Source organism: Seriola lalandi, unplaced genomic scaffold, assembly GCF_002814215.2.
Source record: "Seriola lalandi dorsalis isolate HSWRI2012SDOR001 ecotype SW California unplaced genomic scaffold, Sedor1 jcf7180002054579, whole genome shotgun sequence".
Lineage (NCBI taxonomy): Eukaryota > Metazoa > Chordata > Actinopteri > Carangiformes > Carangidae > Seriola > Seriola lalandi.
This window is the reverse complement of record NW_019525132.1, coordinates 737734-756723: the sequence shown is the minus strand read 5'-3', so window position 1 is coordinate 756723 and position 18990 is coordinate 737734. Positions and strand designations below refer to the sequence as shown.

The 18990-nt window shown below is 42.3% G+C and overlaps 1 protein-coding gene across 2 annotated transcripts; it reads left to right on the top strand.

The window, feature by feature from the left end:
• The first annotated feature begins 140 nt into the window (after nt 1–140).
• Nucleotides 141–18803, top strand: LOC111663674 (uncharacterized). Of its 2 annotated transcripts, none has more exons than XM_023417966.2 (24): nt 141–322; nt 6088–6290; nt 6657–6761; nt 6996–7091; nt 8384–8494; nt 9571–9694; nt 10076–10547; nt 10917–10981; nt 11075–11318; nt 11494–11663; nt 12128–12350; nt 12446–12594; nt 12907–12998; nt 13364–13521; nt 13624–13769; nt 14503–14758; nt 14849–14964; nt 15064–15298; nt 15398–15537; nt 15667–15916; nt 16354–16484; nt 16624–16876; nt 17042–17148; nt 17941–18803. In XM_023417966.2, exons 1-24 carry the CDS (start codon nt 235–237, stop codon nt 17946–17948), a joined length of 3942 nt encoding a protein of 1313 aa, XP_023273734.2. In that variant the 5' UTR covers nt 141–234; the 3' UTR covers nt 17949–18803. The 2 variants fall into 2 exon arrangements, with proteins under 2 accessions (XP_023273734.2, XP_023273733.1); XM_023417965.2 differs by lacking the exon at nt 141–322 and adding an exon at nt 3685–3968.
• Nucleotides 18804–18990: the final 187 nt, after the last annotated feature.

The following is an 18990-nucleotide window of genomic DNA, read 5'->3' as shown; positions in this document are numbered from 1 at the left end:
TGGTAGCTGAGCCTGTGTTGTCCTGGTTGACAGGGGGCGCTGTTTGTTTGAGGTTTAGTACAAAAACCTAAACTTGTATACGTCCTTATCAACGCACTCAAAGTGCGTATGCTAGCATTTGTTAAAGGCTCCCACATACTTTCTGCGTGCACGGACAGCTGCAGACTTTTCTCCGGTCGCTCAGAGGCGAACGCGGTTCTATTTATAAGTCCGCGTCGGTCTGGCGTCCCACGCATGCGCACTTCGTCTCCTGGGAAGTTCGATTCCGTGGCACGATGCTTGATGAAGCCAGACAGCCAGTCCAGCATGGAAACAATCGGAGGTAAATGGGCACTCCCGCTTTTATCGCCACTCCTGCCTTTCAGCTTTCTCTTGGCCTTCACATATCTGTCTCGAAGATACTTCCACTTTTGACGACAGGCAATTTCGTCCCTCCCAAGTGTGTGTGCGATTTCACGCCAGGAGTTCAATGTAATTTGGCTATCTCTATATTGTTTCAAAGAAGAATCATATAATTGTGGGTAACGGCGGATCTCCTTGCACAACCTCTCTTCAAAACAAGAATCCATTTTGTTATCTGGAACATGCACAGTCGGCGCACTTGTTATGCACAAATGTTGGGCTGCAGGATGTCAAATAGGGTTCCGCGCGGACACTCACGGACATGGGCGAATGACGTTACTTCGACCAAAGCGGATCCTCGCGGATGGGGCAAAAACAGAGTCGTTAGCTAGCGCTTCCGGGTTCCTGTTTTCAAAATAAGAGGCATGAGCTCGATATAATTCAACCTCTCATTTTGCTGCCTTGGAAAGAATGAAGAGCAAGGGTTTGTCTGGCCGGTAGTTACTTACTTTTTGCCTCTTTACTTTACTCTTGACACTCAAGTAATGTGAGGGTGCTTCCAAAAATAATATAATGAATCGGTTTTAATTATTAGTTAACCTAACACTAAGTGCAAAAATAATAAACATAAACCTGATGCAAGTCAATGTTTGGTGTGACCACGCTGTGCCTTCAAAAAAACAAACAAACACCAGTTCTCTGAGGTACACATGAGCATTACTGCGCGCATCTTGGAGAACTTGCCATGGTTCATTTCAATGTCTTCTGTCTCTTCGTGTAATCCCAGACTGACTCCAAGATGTTGAGATCAAGTTCTTTTTTGCTGAAGATAGTTCTTTATGACTCTGGCTGTATGTTTGGGCTTGTTGTCATGCTGCAGAATGAACTACACAAATTCAGACATCTATATATCCACAATCAGATGGGTGATAAAATGTCAAATTAGCAAAATGACTCCCAACAGAGCTGAGGCAAATTTATTATATTGTCAGGGCAATGTCATTCTGTTCAGTTTATAACAATTATTATCTTGGCTTTAAGAAATAGCTATACTGTATAAAAACATTTATTTAATTCGCCCATAATACATTTCTTTAAAAATTGCAGTTTTGTATAAATACATTTTACTGTACTTTTACTTCAGTATAATACTGCTAGAGCAGCGTCTGTGTTCCTTGTTTAGAGAGTACAAGAAATCTACTGAAGGGCTCCAACACCATTTGAATAGGATATTCACGCATTTAGTGTTTTGATGATAGTGGTGAAGAGCACTGTCAAGAGACGAGAACACAGTCTAAAATCCCCCATAGGTGTTCAGTGTGGTTGAACACATGATGACTATGTAGGCCACAGTGTATGATTTACATAATTTTCATATTCATCAAACCATATTCAGTGACCTCTCATTTATGCTACTGCTGTAGCCACTCTGGGCATGTTTTAGGTGGAAAGGATGTTTTGGAGATTGCTCCCTCAGTTTTATGACAAAAGTCTGCAGAGAGGAATGCTTTGATGGACCTCACTAATGGAAAGGGGCTTCTCCTCAGAGAGTCCCGGTTGATCCTGCAGATGTGTTTTATCAGGGTTTGGTCCACTCTCTTATACTTACATCCTGCCCCAGTTACTCTTAGTGCATTAGTGAGAGGAGAAAAAGTGCAGAGTTATGGTGCCAGCATCACAATTTCTAAGTCTTACATACCACAAGTCAATATTTTGCATACATAAAAAACAGTAGAGTCATATATACATGTACACAATATACATATAAACTCACGGAGCACTTTATTAGGAACACCTTTCTAATACTGGGTAGGGCCTCCCTTTGCTCTCAAAACAGCCTCAGTTCTTCCTGGCATGGATTTCACAAGATGTTGGAAACATTCCTTCGAGATTCAGGTCCACACAATTTACATAATCACATGATTTCTGCAGATTTGTCAGCTGCTCAAGATGACTTCTGCTTTGTGACATGCTTCATTATCTTGCTGGAAGTGGCCATTGGAGGATGGCAAATTGTGACCATAAAGGGGTGCACATCGTCAGCAACAATACTCAGATAGACTGTGGCAATCAAACCATGATTGATTGGTATTAAGGGGCAGAAAGTGCGCCAAGAAAAAACATTTAATTTCATTCCAGCTTGCACTTTTGACACAAGGCAGTTTGGGTCCATGGATCACGCTGCTGATGCCAAATTCTGACCCGACCATCTGTGTGCCTCAGCAGAAAATCCAGATTCTTAATTTTTCCAGTCTTCAACCATCCGGTTTTGGTGAGTCTGTGCAGTCTCAGGTTTCTGTTTTTGGCTGACAGGAGTGGAACCCAACGTGGTCTTCTGCTGTTGTAGCCCATCCACCTCAAGGTTGGATGTGTTTTGCATTTTGAGAAGCTTTTCTGCTCACCACAGTTGTAAAGAGTGGTTATCTGAGTTACCGCAGCCTTTCTGTCAGCTCCAACCAGTCTGGTTATTCTCCTCTGACCTTTCTCATCAACGGGGTGATTCAATCCGCAGAGCCGCTGCTCGCTGGATGTTTTCTGTTTTTCGCAACACTCTGAGTAAAAACTCTTGAGACTGTGTGTGAAAATCCCAGGAGATCCACATTTTTCAGAAATACTCAAACCAGATCGTCTGCCACCAACAATCATGCCACGGTCACAAACCACAGTCACCGAAGTCACTTTTTTTTTTCACATTCTGATGTTTGGTGTGAACATTAACTGAAGCTCTCGGCCTGTATCTGCATGATTATGTGCATTGCACTGCTGCCACATGATTGGCTGATTTGATAATTGTTTCAATTAGCAAGTGCACAGGTGTTACTAATAAAGTGCGTGTGATACATGCATGTAGGCCGACTGGAAAATAAGTATATCTACTCAAGTACAATTTTATTGTGCTTTTCTTTTATTATCATAATATTGTACATTTATATACCTAACATTATAATTTACATTTGGGATTAACATTTTTCATACAAAAGAAATGATCACTTTACAAAACAACATCCAGCAGTATATTAAGTAATTTAAATAATTAGTGCTTTACTTATTTCTGCACTTTAATTGTACTTTTAAGTTAAATTCTGAATGCAGGACCCTTAATGTAATTCCTACTTTTACTTTAAAGAATGTAAATGACCTCTTTCACCCCCGCATGCCCATGTCGATACACACAAACATACAGTGCCTCCCAGTGTACAGGATGATACCGGGTCAGACCTGAGGTCAATGGAAAACCAATGGCGCCATCTAGTGCTGGTCCCTCTGAATTGCCTGGTTTGATCCGGTCTTCGTCAGCCAACCAGGAAAGAGGGCTTGCCGTGATCTGGACTGAGGCGGATGAGACCAGAAACCTTTGTTCTGTCTCTCCTCCCAACGCGAGAATAAAAACAAGAGCCTGCCAATGCTTCCAGCAAAACTGCGCTCGCATTTTGTGGGTTGGCGATCGCTGATGGACGTTTTGTTACACAGAAATTAACAGAATCTTAATCATTAGGCTTTATATATATATACACACTTTTTTTTTCCTGATCGCTACAACCGGAGGGAGATATCTGTACGTTGTTTTTTCCCTATCAGCTGCTAAATGGAAATAAAACGCGGAACTGAAAGTGGAAGCAGTGGAGGTGCGTGTATCCTCATAAAAATCACAAAATCAGTCTCGTAATGATCCCTGATCTGTGTGTTGGCCACAGTGAGTTTACAGTGTCCTTAACACAGATAACGGAAATGAACAGCATATATTTCTATTAATTATCATACTGTGTACAAGGACGATGGGCTCACCAGGATATAATGTGCGGGATGATTTCCATCAATCCATCAGTGGCGTGGTTAAATATGTGTGTAGTATCATTTTGTCATCGTTGCAGTTATTATTTCCTAGAATACCTGTTTGAGCTCGTGCAGCCCACAGCGTAAGTCTGCGTTAGGCTGTGTAACTCGTGCTGTGAGTTTGTTGTGAGTTTGATGGATGCTGTTGTCAGCGCACCTGAGAACCGCGGCGCCGTCATGTCATTATTTCAGCCGGCACTTTGCCACTATAAATGAAGTTCACTCGTGCACAGTGTGCTCTTGTTCAGCATGTGAAGTGTCAGGTGGACGTTGTTCACACAGATTGCTTGTTGAAGTGATGATAAATGATATGTACTGTGGTTTAAGGGAGCTGCCGCCGCTGCTTTGCACCTTGAAGACATCACCTTGGGCTCTGGGGAAAATGTGATGAACAGACATTTTATAAATTAAACTATAATTAGATGAATTGGTTGATGAGTTAATGATTAAAATAATAGTGACTCACAGCTGCACACACACCATATGAGGAAATTTGCATTTTCTTTCCCCCATCAAGCAGCTGTGCTCATTCATTTGCAGAAATGCCTACAAAAGTCTCACAAAAGAGATAATGAAGTCTTAGCTACCTCAGTATGATCAGTATGGCAAAATCAATCAACAATAAATTAATGTCATTTACTGCATATATACAGTTCTGTATTTAGCCATTACATTATGACCAAATTGTGTAGGTTGCCCTTTTGCCACCAAAACAGCTCTGACCCGTTGAGATGTGGACTCCACAAGATCTCTGAAGGTGTGCTGTGGTATCTGGCACCAAGACATTAGCAGCAGATCCTTAAAGTCCTGTAAGTTGCGAGGTCGCGGCCTCCATGGATCGGACTTGTTTGTCCAGCACATCCCACAGATGCTGGATTGTATTGAGATCTGGAGAGTTTGGAGGCCAAGTCGACACCTGGAACTCGTTGTTGTGTTCCTCAAACAATTCGTGAACCTTTTCTGCAGTGTGTAAGGGCGCGTTCTCCTGCTGAAAGAGGCCACTGCCATTAGGGAATACCGTCTCCATGAAGGAGTGTACTTGGTCTGCAACAATGTTTAGGTAGGTGTTACGTGTCAAAGTAACATCCACATGAATAGCAGGACCCAAGGTTTCCCTGCAGAACGCTGCCTAAAGCATCATACTGCCTCCACCGACTTGCCTTCTTCCCATAGTGCATCCTGGTGCCCTCTCCAGGGAAGCAATGAACACGCACCCGGCCATATGCACCCGTTGATGTAAAAGAAAACATGATTCATCAGACCAGGTCGCCTTCTTCAATTGGTCCGTGGTCCCGGTCTGATGCTCACGTGCCAGTTGTAGGCGGTGGACAGGGGTCAGCGTGGGCACTCAGCAGCAAGCTGCGACGCACCGTGTGTTGTGACACCTGTCTATCCGAACCAGCTGGTTGTCCTTCCTTAGACCACTTTTGGTAGGTACTAACCGCTGCACACCAGGAACACCCAACAAGAACTGCAGTTTTGGAGATGCTCTGACCCAGTCGTCCAGTCATCACAATTTGTCAAAGTCGCTCAGATCCTTACGCACGCTTCCAACACATCGACATGGAGGACTAAATGTTCACTTGCTGCCTAATACATCCCACCCACTGGGGTGAGGTGCCATTGTAACAACGTAATCGATGTTCACCTGTGGTCACCTGGTCAGTGGTCATAATGTTATGGCTGATCGGTGTATGTGACCTGGTTATTTGGAGGTCAAACAAACACCTGTCTTTATTATTTTATTCCTGCTCTTGTTTATATCAGGTTGCGGCTGATCATGGGACTTTAAAAAAGACACTCACTGTTGCCCGTTGATGCACAGAAATTCACATAGTAGTGGTTTTTAATTGTTAATACATTTTTTGTTGCTGTTCACTGCCTCAATTCTTCTTCTCTCCTCCACCTCAGGTAATGATCTTCCTCTCCGGTACCTACGCCTCCTGGCCCCGCCCTTGCAGCTTTTATCAGCTGCAGTGTGGCAAATTGTGCAGCAGGGACTTGTGGATCACTATGGGATGCTGGAGGAGTTTGTCACCATGGTGACGGAGCTGGTCCCAGAGCTGATGAGCTACAGTCAGAGGGCTCAGCTCATCCTGGGACTCAGGGCCAGGGTGTGTAATATTCACCGTTCATTCATACTGAGTTGAAACTAATTGTACCAGGTGGTCTCATTTACAATATCTGCAGTAGTTTTTAAACAGTCAGAATTAAAAATTAAAGTGAAACAACAAAAGTAGTTAAGATAACATCTGCAAATTCAGTGTTGCAGTAAAGTCTCCTTTTGTTCCCCTATAAGGTGGCTGAGGTAGCAACAGGTCAAACATTGAAGAAAAAGTAAAACATCACTTAACTACTTACAATTTATAATTCAAATCTCACAGAAAAGAGATCAAAGCTTTAAAACATTTACTCAGCAGAGTTCACGAAGCAGGGCTGTGTTGTTGTGATGTTTTGGATTTGTTTCTGTGTAACACCAGCTGGTCCTGGAGATGTGTCGAGGCGAGCACCCAATGGACATGCAGGCTATTCAGCCACACCTGGACCGAATTAAAGCCCCTGTCAGCACTGCCAAGGATCACCATGTAAGTAAACTCTAGCTGGAAAACACACAGCTGTTTCTTTCCCGTTCGAAAGTTTACTGGGTCATTGATGATTCTCTCTTCTTCAAAGCTGTTTAAAAAAAAGAAAAAGATTCACAAATATACAGCTGTTTTGTTCAGCTCTATTCTTCTCCAGTGGAGGAAAGGATCAAAATGTAGGCCATGTTATTATATGGTGTGTATGATGAAGTGTTGTGTTCATATTGTGTTTATCAGGTCACCATCAACCAGGTGGAAGAGTCTGAGGTTAACTTTGTGGAGTTGGTCCATTCGTTACTGGATGATCCCTCTGAAAGAAAATATTTCTTCCAGGTGAGACGGCACTCACTCTATGGGTTTTTTTTACTAATGTGTATATGTATATTGAGCACTGAGCACTTTATGAGGGACACCTGCACATCTGCTTAATCATCAGCCAATCATGTGGCAGCAGTGCAATGGTTAAAATCCTGCAGATACAAGCTAATGTTCACATCACATATCAGAATGGGGGGAAAACAATGACCTCAGACTTTGACCGTGACATGATTGTTGGTGTCAGACGGGCTGGTTCGAGTATTTTCTGAACCTGTTGATTTCCTGGGATTTTCACACACAAAGTCTCTCAGTCTCTGAGAGTGTTTTTTTACTGGTGCAAGAGATGACCGCTCTTTACAACTGGTGGTGAGCAGAAAAGCTTCTCAGAATGCACGACACATCGAAACCTCGAGGCAGATGGGCTACAACAGCGGAGGGCCACGTTGGGTTCCACTCCTGTCGGCCAAGAACAGAAATCGGAGACTGCAGTGGGCAACGGCTCACCGAAACTGGACAGTGGAAGACTGGAAAAACCCGAGCCCGGTCTGATGAGTCTGGAATTCTGCTGAGGCACGCAGATGGTCGGGTCAGAATTTGGCATCAACAACATGAATCCATGGACCCAACCTGTTAGTGGCTCCATATAATATTTCCTAATCCAGTGAAAATAAGCAGTTTAGGATCTTGACTCCAAATGTTCCTCTACAAATGAATGTCATAAAATATTCTGTTACAGTCAAAACCAAAGTTACACAGACAAGAACATCCATCAGTGCTCAGACTGAGCCCCTCACTTCTTGACTGCAGGAGTGAACATCGTCAGATAGAAACGTGTCCAGTGAAGTTCGAAAGCGGTAATGCTGGTTTTTATGATCTGCGGACACAGGAAGATGTAGATTAGAAGAAGAGTTTGAAGACGCCAACCATCATATCGTTCACAAGAGTGCGTTAATCGAACTGCTTAATCCAAGTGTGACAGAACTAGCGACACGCTGACAAAAATCCACAGGCAGTTGCACCGCTTAAGAAGTTCAAAGTTTTGAAGCATTTGAGCCAAACGCAATATTCTGATATTTTAAAACACGGCAACAAGTTGAGAACCACACCGGTGCAGCAAAACATGCGAGGAGCTTCTCCTGCGGCGAGCTGTAAGGAAATCAAACGACCTCCTCACAGACTCATGCTAAACGTAGCTGCTCTCTCTCTTAATCTGTCTCTTTCTCTCTCTCTCTCTCTCTCTCTCTCTCTCTCTCTCTCTCTCTCTCTCTCTCTCTCTCTCTCTCTCTCTCTCCCTGTCGCATTTGTAGGAAATCTTCCCCGTATATTTTGGGCCAAAGTATGACACAGCACTTGAGATGCTGGTGTGGGAGTTCATATCGAGACTGGACGAGCTCCTCCCCGTTCCAGACTTCACTCAGGTACCATGTTTCCTTTAACTCTAGCTTGGCACGCATGATCAGCCAGTTACATAATAATGATAATATTAATAAAAATAGTAATGTACCCCCTTGTAATAATTTGTATTACACTTATTAATCCAGATGCCTTAACTTGTCTGAACTGTCTATATTTGCTTGAATGTCACCAACATATCTGAGAAACTCATGGCTTTGTATGAAATATGCATTTACACTCACAAGAGAAAGAAGCTGACTGATTGTGGCGATTCTCTATGTTTTCTTTAGTGGTACTTTCACGTAATGTTTAAATTAGCATATGTCTTTTCATATCCACACTGCAGCTTTTTGCTGCTGACTGTCAGTCTTATGTAACCGGTCTCGTTTTGGCTACTGTTCCATCCCTGGTTTGTTACCTGCCCACTACAGTGTTGATGTGAAGGGCCTACCTGGGGAGTACACCGCGCCCTGTGGGAGATCTGCTCTACTTGTTGTGCTTCTGTGTTTTATTTCACATATTTCATTATTTCATAATGAACCAAACGCAACACAAGATGGTTCATGACCAGGAAATGGCTTTGGCATTATTTCAAACTGAGCAGCCTTTTCAGGCTGACTGTGGCACATAGGCTCAGTGCAGCGGCTCATCGGTCTGCACCACTGACCCAGAGACAGATAGAGAGGAGGGTTAACTGGGCGCAGGTGCAGCACAGTGTCCCAGTGGACTGCTTCCTCCCCTCTCCCTTTGTCGTACCAAGCAGTCGGAGAGAAGCACTACAACAAAGCTAGAAAACAAGCACTCAGACACCGTAGGAAACTGTAGGTGAGAAGTAAAGATGTTAAAAATACACATGAAGCCACATTTACATGAATTATTTCTCATGTCGACTGCATGAGATCGTAATGTGATGCTGATCAAATTTTTAAGTGGTATCACAAATTTCTAGAAAAACAAAAACAGAAAGGAAAACGTATAACCTCTCACATAATGAGCTAATTCTTCACTTGACCTCAGTGTAGGTCGTTCAAAAATAAACCACCAGCATAATAAATGAATGCAGGGTTACTAAAACTGGTAACTTGATCTCACTTCTCAGCTGGCAGCTCTGCTCGGAGACGCTCCGACATTCCTAGACGACTGTTTACAATCCCTTTTCCCGCCAGAGGACATGAAGGCTGTACTTGAACACCACAGAAACCTTGGTCATTTTGAAGAGAAAGGTACTGCGGGCTCGTGGTGGTGAGAGATGCTGTAACTGTCGTCCAGAAAATGAAGCATGTCCAAACAAATAGAAAGAATATAATTTCCCTTCTGTTGCTCCTGTTTGTCGTCTGCAACATTCAAGATTTTTGTATCGTTTTGCTTTTTCTTGCTACTTAATTTCCCACATTTTCTAAATAATGAGTCTCTGAGTAAAGATTACTTCATATAGGTTGCATCATCACACAGCAGAGAAAGCTAGTAAAGCATTATCTCTGTCACTTCTGTCTTTACATTTAGCTAAATTACAGTTTGGACATGCTTGACAGTTGTTTCTTTCTCTATGATTAATGTTCGAAACAAGCCAGGACCTAATTAACCATCCTTACTCTCAACTGTAGATCCTAGATTATTACCGATGGATGACTGCATCCTCTCCTCCCTTTCGCTACCTCCTGGGGCCAAAGTTGTCAAGAGCACCACCTCCTGCTCACCTGCTCTCAAAGACTCAACCTCTCCGGAGCACAAAGGGCGTCTTGATGCTCCCATCAACACAAGCGGCTCGGAGAGGGCGGGCAGGAGGAGCTCCGAGACAAGCAGACAAAGACTCAAGGAGACAAAGGACTCTGACGGTTGGCAGCTGCAGGTTAGAGGAGGGAACGTTTCTCAGGAGAGGAAAGTGCAAAGTTCAGTTAGTGCACAACCATGTGATGAAACCATAGACCTCACTACACCTAATGAGACTGCGGAGACGGACTCGGCAGCCAATGAGGACAGCCAAAGCTTGAGAGGAGCGAGGGTTCTCAGGAAGAGGAAGCTGAGCGGAGGTGAAGACGTACCGGCTAAGCAGCCTGTGGAGGCGTCGGTTTTCTTGTAAGATTCCCAGAAATGTTTTGCTCATTGGTTACACACAAAGACATGGACGCAGGGTTTCCTGTTGGTTCACTTGACCTTTGTCTTTTCCATTTAATTTCGTTTTTTTTTTCTTTCTTAACCTTCTGAAAACACGTATTTGTCTCAATCTCAATTACTCTTCGTCATACCATATGATTACTGAATTACATTCACATTATGTTCCTCTCCAACCACAATACAAATATCACAAACCCAAACACCTCCAGGCTGTTTTGTTTTTTTGTGGAGCACAAAGGGAGGGAAGAAGAAGTTACTTTAATCTGATTATAAAAGGGTTTGTAAACCAACACGTCAGATTTGTCTTTGGTGTGTTTCCCATCTTTGCAGGGATTCCTCTGTGGACGACAATTCAGGTGAATCTCCTCTAATCTCGATATGGGGAGAATATACAGGTTTGTACAGTTTCTGTATGAGTCAGTGGATCCATACGTGGTTCTCTTTGTCTAAGCTCAGGCCTCTAACTTACTCTTTTTGTTTTATGTCAGACTCTCAGGAAGGTTCTCTCCCAGTTGTGACGGACATGAAGGTTCCCTGGTCAGACGAGGAGACGCTCCATCTGCTCGACATCTGGGGGAAGGACTCGGTGCAGCGGGCTTTGAAGGGCTGCTTAAAAAACCGTCACATATTCACGCAAATCGCACAGAAGATGGCAGAGAGGGGCTACATGAGAACAGTGGAACAGTGCCAGACCAGGATCAAACGGCTGAAGAAATGCTTCCGCCAGAACAAGTGGGTTTTAAATGACACGATTTGATCACTGTCATCATTTCTGTCTGTACAGTCATTGAAATTGATCAGATAACTGCATGTCACCCTGAAATGAAAACATAATTTGCGAAACAGAGAAAAATTGAAGTGATTCTCTGACAAAATGCCTGTTGTCTTGTCCCCGATCCATCGCTAGAGGAAACTCGAGGCTTGAGAGTAAATTTTACGAGCGACTGGAGTGCGTCCTCCGCTCCTCGGCTCCTCCGGCTGTTCCTGAGGTCACCTACGATGTTGAGGAAGTCCTCGATGAAGATGAAGGCGATGAGGACTTGCAGTTTCTCGGCCACGCAAGCCGTTTGGAAATAGGTGCGGTGTGGACACCAGCTGTGTGTGACAGAGCCATAAACCTTTCATTTGATAGGGCATTATAGATTTTTTTAAATGATATTAAAAAGGTTAAAAACAAGGCTTTATCTTCTCCTGGTCTTTTAAATGGAAAAAATTGCAATACATGTCAGTGCAAACATTATATAGCATGCACAGAAAGAGAAAGAATACAGTTGCTGCAAAATAAGACATTAAAATGTAACATTCTGCACAAAATATATCCTCTAAAAAGTTGTTTTCAGTTCAGCTGAACTATAAAATGATAGTAACAAAAATTAAACATTAGTTACTGTTGCCGGTCTTCTGTATTTGACTGTATTTGCTTCCCAAAGCACAAAAATAAACCAACGTTAACCATAACACATATTTTTATTAAAATGACAAATTCCATTTCGATTATCCTTTTATTATGCTAAACAATGTGTTACATGTTTTTTTTTAAGGAACCAGAAGCGTTCCATGGACAGACCCGGAGACGTTGGCCCTCATCGACACGTGGGGTGAAGACAAGATGCAACAGGAGCTGAGAGGGATGCACAGAAACGGACATATTTTTTCCATCATATCCACCAAGATGGCCGCCCAGGGCTTCTCCCGAACACCAGAGCAGTGCCAGACGAGGCTGAAGAGGCTGAAATCGAACTTCAGGCAATGTTACCAAAACAAGTATGTGTGTTTGCAACAGGAAGAATGAAAGGAGAAACTTTTTTTTTTTTAATTGTTGATTTATATTTATATATATCCTCTCTTTTTAACTGTAGCCTGAAGGGACAGGGCCAAGTTGAGTGCAAGTTTTACAATGAACTGGGAAGAATTTTAGTGAAGGACTTCGCCTCAGTGCCGCAGCTGGACGAGATACTAGGAGAGCCTGAGGACGGCGACATTCCTGCCCTCTCCCATCAGGATATCGGTAAATACAGATATTCTCTGCTGACCGCAGGAGGTGTGGGAGAACAGGTCAGATACTACATCACCCTGCCACCTTATCATTATACACTGACTGATCAAGTTATAGCTGGATCCTTGAATGAAAAACCACTTTCAGACAGTGATTCAGTGGGTTTAAGACTCTGGTGTAACGTATTTTCATTTCTGACACGGTGACTTGGTGTGAAATGAGGCCTCAGATGCTGCTAAGTGAGAAATCTGGATTAAACAACGTCTAAACTGGGTTATTATTTAATCAGATTTGTATTTTCTCTTTTTTTATTTGTCTCTTCAGAGTCTGTTGTGGGCATCCAAGAAGACAGGAAGAAAGTCCCCTGGTCCGACAAAGAGACCATCATCCTTCTGGAGATCTGGGGAGACGTGCAGGTAGAGGACAGTTTCAGAATGGAAATCCTGCATTTTAGTTGTGACATAGACATACCTTTACTATTCCTAAGTCATTTTTGCTGAACTGTAACCAACCAACGACAAAAATTATTATTTGGATTGCTGAACCGAGCTAACTAAAACTGTCCATCTTCTTTACATGTGAGTTAAAGCTTTGATCATGTACGAAGCTTTTTCCTCCTGAAGAGCGAAAGTTTGAGCTCAAGGAGAATTAAATCAACTACACGGTGATAGATTACCAGAGGATGCAAGTGCAGTGATATCCTAAATCAGTCTGATTGTTCAAGTTATTTTAAATATTTTATATAGTGCTGCCTTTAAAAATGAATTTCACCTACATTCAGGTCCAGCAGAGCCTGAGACGCTACCCACACAACGGTCACATTTTTACCGAAATATCAGAGAAGCTCAGCGCCCATGGTTACACCCGCAGTGCGGACCAGTGCCACACCAGGATCAAACGGCTCAAAGCTAACTATCGCCAGTGTCAGGAAAACATGAGGTAAAAACCGCACTTGATTGTTTGTTTTGCATTCTGCACCGTGTGTGTGTGTGTGTGTGTGTGTGTGTGTGTGTTAATACAGCTGACCTCTGCCGTCTGTAGCTCATCTGGGACTGATAGAGTCGATTTTAAATTCTACGATCTGCTGGAACAAATCCTGGAGAAGCAGCCGTCAACATCCGCCGCTGTGGTAACCGACTCCATTGAAATATCAGAAGACTCCAACAGTGAATCAGTGACTGAAACAGGTAAAATACCCCCTCAGCAAATAGAAGCACATCTATACTCAGCTTTACACTCTTTACTGATTGTGGGTACATTCATACAGTTTTACATAATGTAATCAACAAAAATGTCCTGCAAAAATATGTGTGACTGCTGCTTGTGAGAAATTGTGTGTGATATTTAGAATATGTGCTGTAGTGTATGTAATGTCTGAAGTATAAACACAGTGGAAGAATATTGGTCTTTAATCATCATTAGTCTTTAATTCATCATATAATCTTATTGGATTTTGGTGCCGTTGATCAGTGTGCAGTGTTTAGCATTTTGAATTATGAATTGAATTTGTAGAGTATTCACACACTTGCTGAGTTACAAATGCTTATAAATGAATGAGTTTCACAGCAGTATCTCTCTAATGTTAGCTCACAGTAGCTAACATTAGCCTCCATAAGCTCCTGGTTGTACTAGAACAGGGAAGGCTGAAGCAGCAGAAGCATATCCCATAGCATGTGTGTTTTATTGCACATGACTTCCTCTTTTAACTTGGAACAGGAAAAATTTATATTATTCCTTATTTCAAATGTAACATAGACTTAAATACATGATCAAACTCATAACAACTTTACATGTAGTAAAAAGGATAAATGAAACAAAAGCAGAACAATCTGACTTCTTGGATGAAACCAACTGCTATAAAAGAAAAATTCTTATCAAAATGAATGCAGACAATGACCAGTGCTGTGTTTGTGCTGAAAGATGGAGACATTGAGGCCTTGTCAAGTGAAAAAGCAGCACCCAGCACATGGTCAGATGAGGAGACCCTGGCGCTTATCGATATCTGGGGCGAAGAAGACGTTCAGAGGGCGCTGAGGGGTTTTGTCCATAACGGACACGTTTATGCCGACATTGCCGAGAGAATGCACGACCTCGGCTTCTCGAAAACCTCGGAGCAGTGCCGCTGGAAGGTCAAGTCCCTGAGGAACAACTTTCGACAGTGCTACGACAGAAAGAAGTGAGATCTGTTTGCCTTTCTATATGATTGTAAATATAATGCATATACTGTATATATCATGTTAATGGTTCGTATTTTCACACCTTCTAGATGTGGACGAAGAGTAGATTATAGATTCTACAACCAGCTTGAACAAATACTGGGACTGGAAGCAGTTTCTCTGGATGAGTACGACGAAAGAGACGAACAAGTAGACCAGGAGCCAGGTAGAGTCATTTTCAATCATTGACCCGGCAGCAGCAGAAATGCTCCGTTAGATAAACATTCAATCACAGGTCCAGCGTCTTTTTTATTTCCCCCTGCAGCAGGAGTAGATGGCTTGAACACAGTGTGGACGGAGCACGAGACGGTTGCTCTCGTTGAGGTGTGGGCCGCAGACGACGTGCAGCACAGTCTGAAAACCTCCGTCCGCAACGGCCACATATTCGCCGACATATCGGAGAAAATGGCGGCGTTGGGATACCTGAGGACGGCGGAGCAATGCCACTCCCGGATCAAAAGGTTGAAGAAGACTTACAGGCGTCACTCCAACAGCAGGAGGTAAGTCAAATGAACGAATGACTGGTTGGTTGAGTGGATGGTCCTCCTCATAATTTCAATACACTATTTCCCAGCTTACCTTTGATTCATGCTCTGTAGAAGTGGAGGCCGGCCCACAGTGTTTCGATACTTCCATCTCCTGGCTCCAGTGCTTGGTGACGACTCTTTGTTTGCTGATGTGGACAGTGCCGCTGTGGACGCCACCTTACAATCCTTTATGGACAAGGATGCTGACTTGTGTAGGGTTAAATATAATCAAATCCATTTGTGCAGTTTTTGTCATTACATATTTGGGTAATTGTGCAGTGTTCTCGTGCAGATATTGTGTAAATTTAAGAATAATAAAAGGCTGCTGTTCTGACTTTTAGACGAGCAGCCCTCGACCAGCCACCTCCTGGCCGACCTGAGCAGAAAGATGCCCTGGTCAGACCTGGAGACTCGCACCCTGCTGGAGATCTGGGGCGAAGACAACGTCCAGCTGACCCTGAGGGGCTGCCTGAAGAACCGGCACGTGTTTGAGTACATCTCCGACAAGATGGGCGACCGAGGATTTATGAGGACCTCGGAGCAGTGCTACACCCGCATTAAGCGCCTCAAACATGGCTTCCTCCATGAAAAGTCAGTGTCAACAATGGTTCTTATTTCTTCTAAACACATTTATCATTTATATTATTGTGATTGTTGTTACAAGCATCATGAGGCAATATTGGTTGTTTAGATGTCAAATAAACTCATGTATGCTCTTTATCAGAGAGAATTCACAAATACAATAAAGGTCATTTTTTATTACTGTGGAAATTTATGTCAAGATCTAAGACCTTGTGACTGTAAGGCTTTGGATATTGTTGAGATGTTCATTTTTAAAGTAGAACACCCAAATTTATCAATGTCCCTCAGCTCCTCCTGATGTTTTGTTGTTGTTGTTTTGATGTAAACCACGAGTAAAGGGATCACATGACATCTGAATTTAACCAACTTTTGTTGTTGAAATTTAAATATTATGTGTCTGATAGTAACTTCAAGTTTTTATTTTTATTTATTTTTTTTACATCCAGGGAGGAATTTAAGTTCTTCAGTGAGATGGAGGAAATCTTCAGGAAGGAGTTGAAGGTAGACGGCTCAGTCACTGACACATCAGTCCCAGATGAGCCGGATGACTGTGCACCTGAACCGAGCCAAAAGAAAGGTGAAACAAAAGGGGAAAACAAAAAGTTTTTTTTGTTGTTTTTTTTGCCAATTGGGTGCTGTATATATACCTCTGTATAGCTTTTCATTATTTTCATCATGCTATATACGCTCTTAATCTGTGAACTCTATTCTGTTAGTTGCCTCAGGTAACCAGTGGGTGGCTGACAGCACAAAGCTGGCCTGGAGCGACGGGGAGACCGAGGCGCTCCTGGACATTTGGGGGAGTAAGGAGATCCAGGACAACCTGAAGGGCTGCACCAAAAACAAACATATCTTCATCCAGATCTCTCAGGTCATGGCCAGCCAAGGCTACCTGCGCACTCCTGAGCAGTGTCAGACCAGGATAAAGAGGCTGAGGGCCAATTTCAGACACTTCCTAGAAGGCAGAAAGTAGGTGCAGTTATTTTTTTGGGGGGGGTTGGATCATGCTGTATTCTAAAAGAAGTTTTATCCTGTAAACATGTTTTAAACCTCTTAGCAGTAGTTGATTTTTTTTTTCTTTGCATAATTTTCCACCTCCTAACAAGCTCTATAAATTCTGTTTCATGTTCCCAGAGGAGAAAAGCAGGAGTGCAAGTTCTTTGACCAGTTGGTGAAGATATTTGGCAGCAAATATGTATTGAACTCTGACCCCCTGGCTGACGATACAGCTGATATTGTTGGTAAGTAGTGACAATGCCTCAATGATGAGATTTTACATAATTTAGCATTAGCATGTAGCATCTTTGGTCTATTTCTTGTTTTAAAATTGTCATGTTAAAGCTAGGAGGATATAACTCTGCTTTTGTATTTTTATGTAGTTTATAGCACTATTGGATCAACAGCCTTGAAAGGACAAATTCAATATTTTGGGAAATACGCTTATTTGTTTTCTTGCTGAGAGCTAGATAAGAGGATTAATGAAATTAATGAGCTTTATGCTCAGAACACACTGCTGCGGCTCACACACGTGTGTGTTCACACTGGATGCATGTCTGCTGCGTCGCTGCTACTGCCAGCTCTATCTCTCTTCCTTGAGCTTGCCTTGACTTTTGTTTACCCTCATTCAGACCAACACACACAGCGAGAGCAACAGAGAGATTGAGAGAGAGGGAGTGCACTGGAAAAAACACTGCCTTTCATCTTTTAAATTATTGACATAATATGATTATAGTCTGCACTGGGTTTCTGTTATGACCATACAGCACATGTGGCCTACACTGCCTCCACATTTAAAAGATTAAAGTGTTTAAAAAATATAATATTTAAATCTTTTTCATGTCTGTGTCATATTCAGATTCAGCCTAGACATTGAAACTAAATATCATAAAATATCACAAACTTTCTCCCTGGCTTCCCCAAGTGATACAGAGCCACTGGCAGACCAGCTAGTTCAAATTCCTATTTTTTAGCGTGTTGCTGTTGATCATAAAGTATCGTTATGTTATGCTCACACTTTTTTCCGTCTGACCCAGAATCATGAAACTGTTCATCATCAAGACGACACACAGCAGAAGCAGGTGGACACAAAGATTCAGAGGAAAAATAACAAGGACATAAATGCAGAAACAGATATTTACTGCTGTGGTGTGCAGTTGTTTACAGATGACAGAAGAAAGCCTGTCCAGGCTGGATCACTGGAATTTACATTTGCCTCTGTACATACTCAAGATACTTTCACATTCTTCATACAGACAAGACCTACTTGGTATGTAATTGTGTGTGTGTGTGTGTGTTTGTGTGTGTGTGTGTGTGTGTGTGTGTGTGTGTGTGTGTGTGTGTGTGCGTGCGTGCGTGTGTGTGCGTGTTTATGTCCCTCAACTAGAGTGTCCGTGTGATTATTAACACTAGAGCCATGCCACTAAAACCAGGATGCTCAGGGCTTGAGGGTCAAAAATAAAACATCTGATAATGACCTGGTAAAAGTCACAGAAAATGCTGTGCTCTCCCGGGAAACATGTTTTTTCTAATGTTTAATTATTTTGTACTTGAACTTTAGTGAGTGAATCAAAGTACAAGCAAAAAGAAATACACGCAAGGCCTAAAACCACAGCCTACATTTGCTTTTTGGTCTTAAATGTTAAATCTTCTGTCTTTGCACTTGTTTGTAATGTTTGAAATCTGAGTGGTGAAAGGTTAAAGTTGAATTATTTATAAATTTTGTTCTCAGTATGTGTTGCTCTCGAGTTTTATTTATTTAAATTACTGTTTACATATGTGTTCCAAAGTTTTACAATTTTCTTTGACTATGTTATACTTTGAGCATTATTGAGGTACATTTTTCCACAAATATGTAGAAGTTTTGTCACGTCCATTAAAAGAAACTTAAAATGTGCAATCTGTCATGTGATTATTTTTCTGTGTAAAATATGTAAAAAAAAAAAAAAAAAAAAAAAAAAAGGTAAAAACACAATCAGAGCATGAAATTCAAGTGGAACTGCTGAATAAATCCAGTGCTTGATAAGACCAGGGAAGCAGACAAATATCTCATCTCATACAAATCTGCAAAAAAAAAATCTTTATTC

What these genes read in the sequence shown, in the direction of transcription:
- LOC111663674 (XM_023417966.2), top strand. Translation starts at nt 235, where the DNA reads ATGCGCACTTCGTCTCCTGGGAAGTTCGATTCCGTGGCACGATGCTTG. An exon ending in AGGCAATGTTACCAAAACAA is followed by an intron (nt 12,351 to 12,445) that starts GTATGTGTGTTT and finishes TTTTAACTGTAG; the next exon opens with CCTGAAGGGACAGGGCCAAG. An exon ending in GGACAAGGATGCTGACTTGT is followed by an intron (nt 15,538 to 15,666) that starts GTAGGGTTAAAT and finishes TCTGACTTTTAG; the next exon opens with ACGAGCAGCCCTCGACCAGC.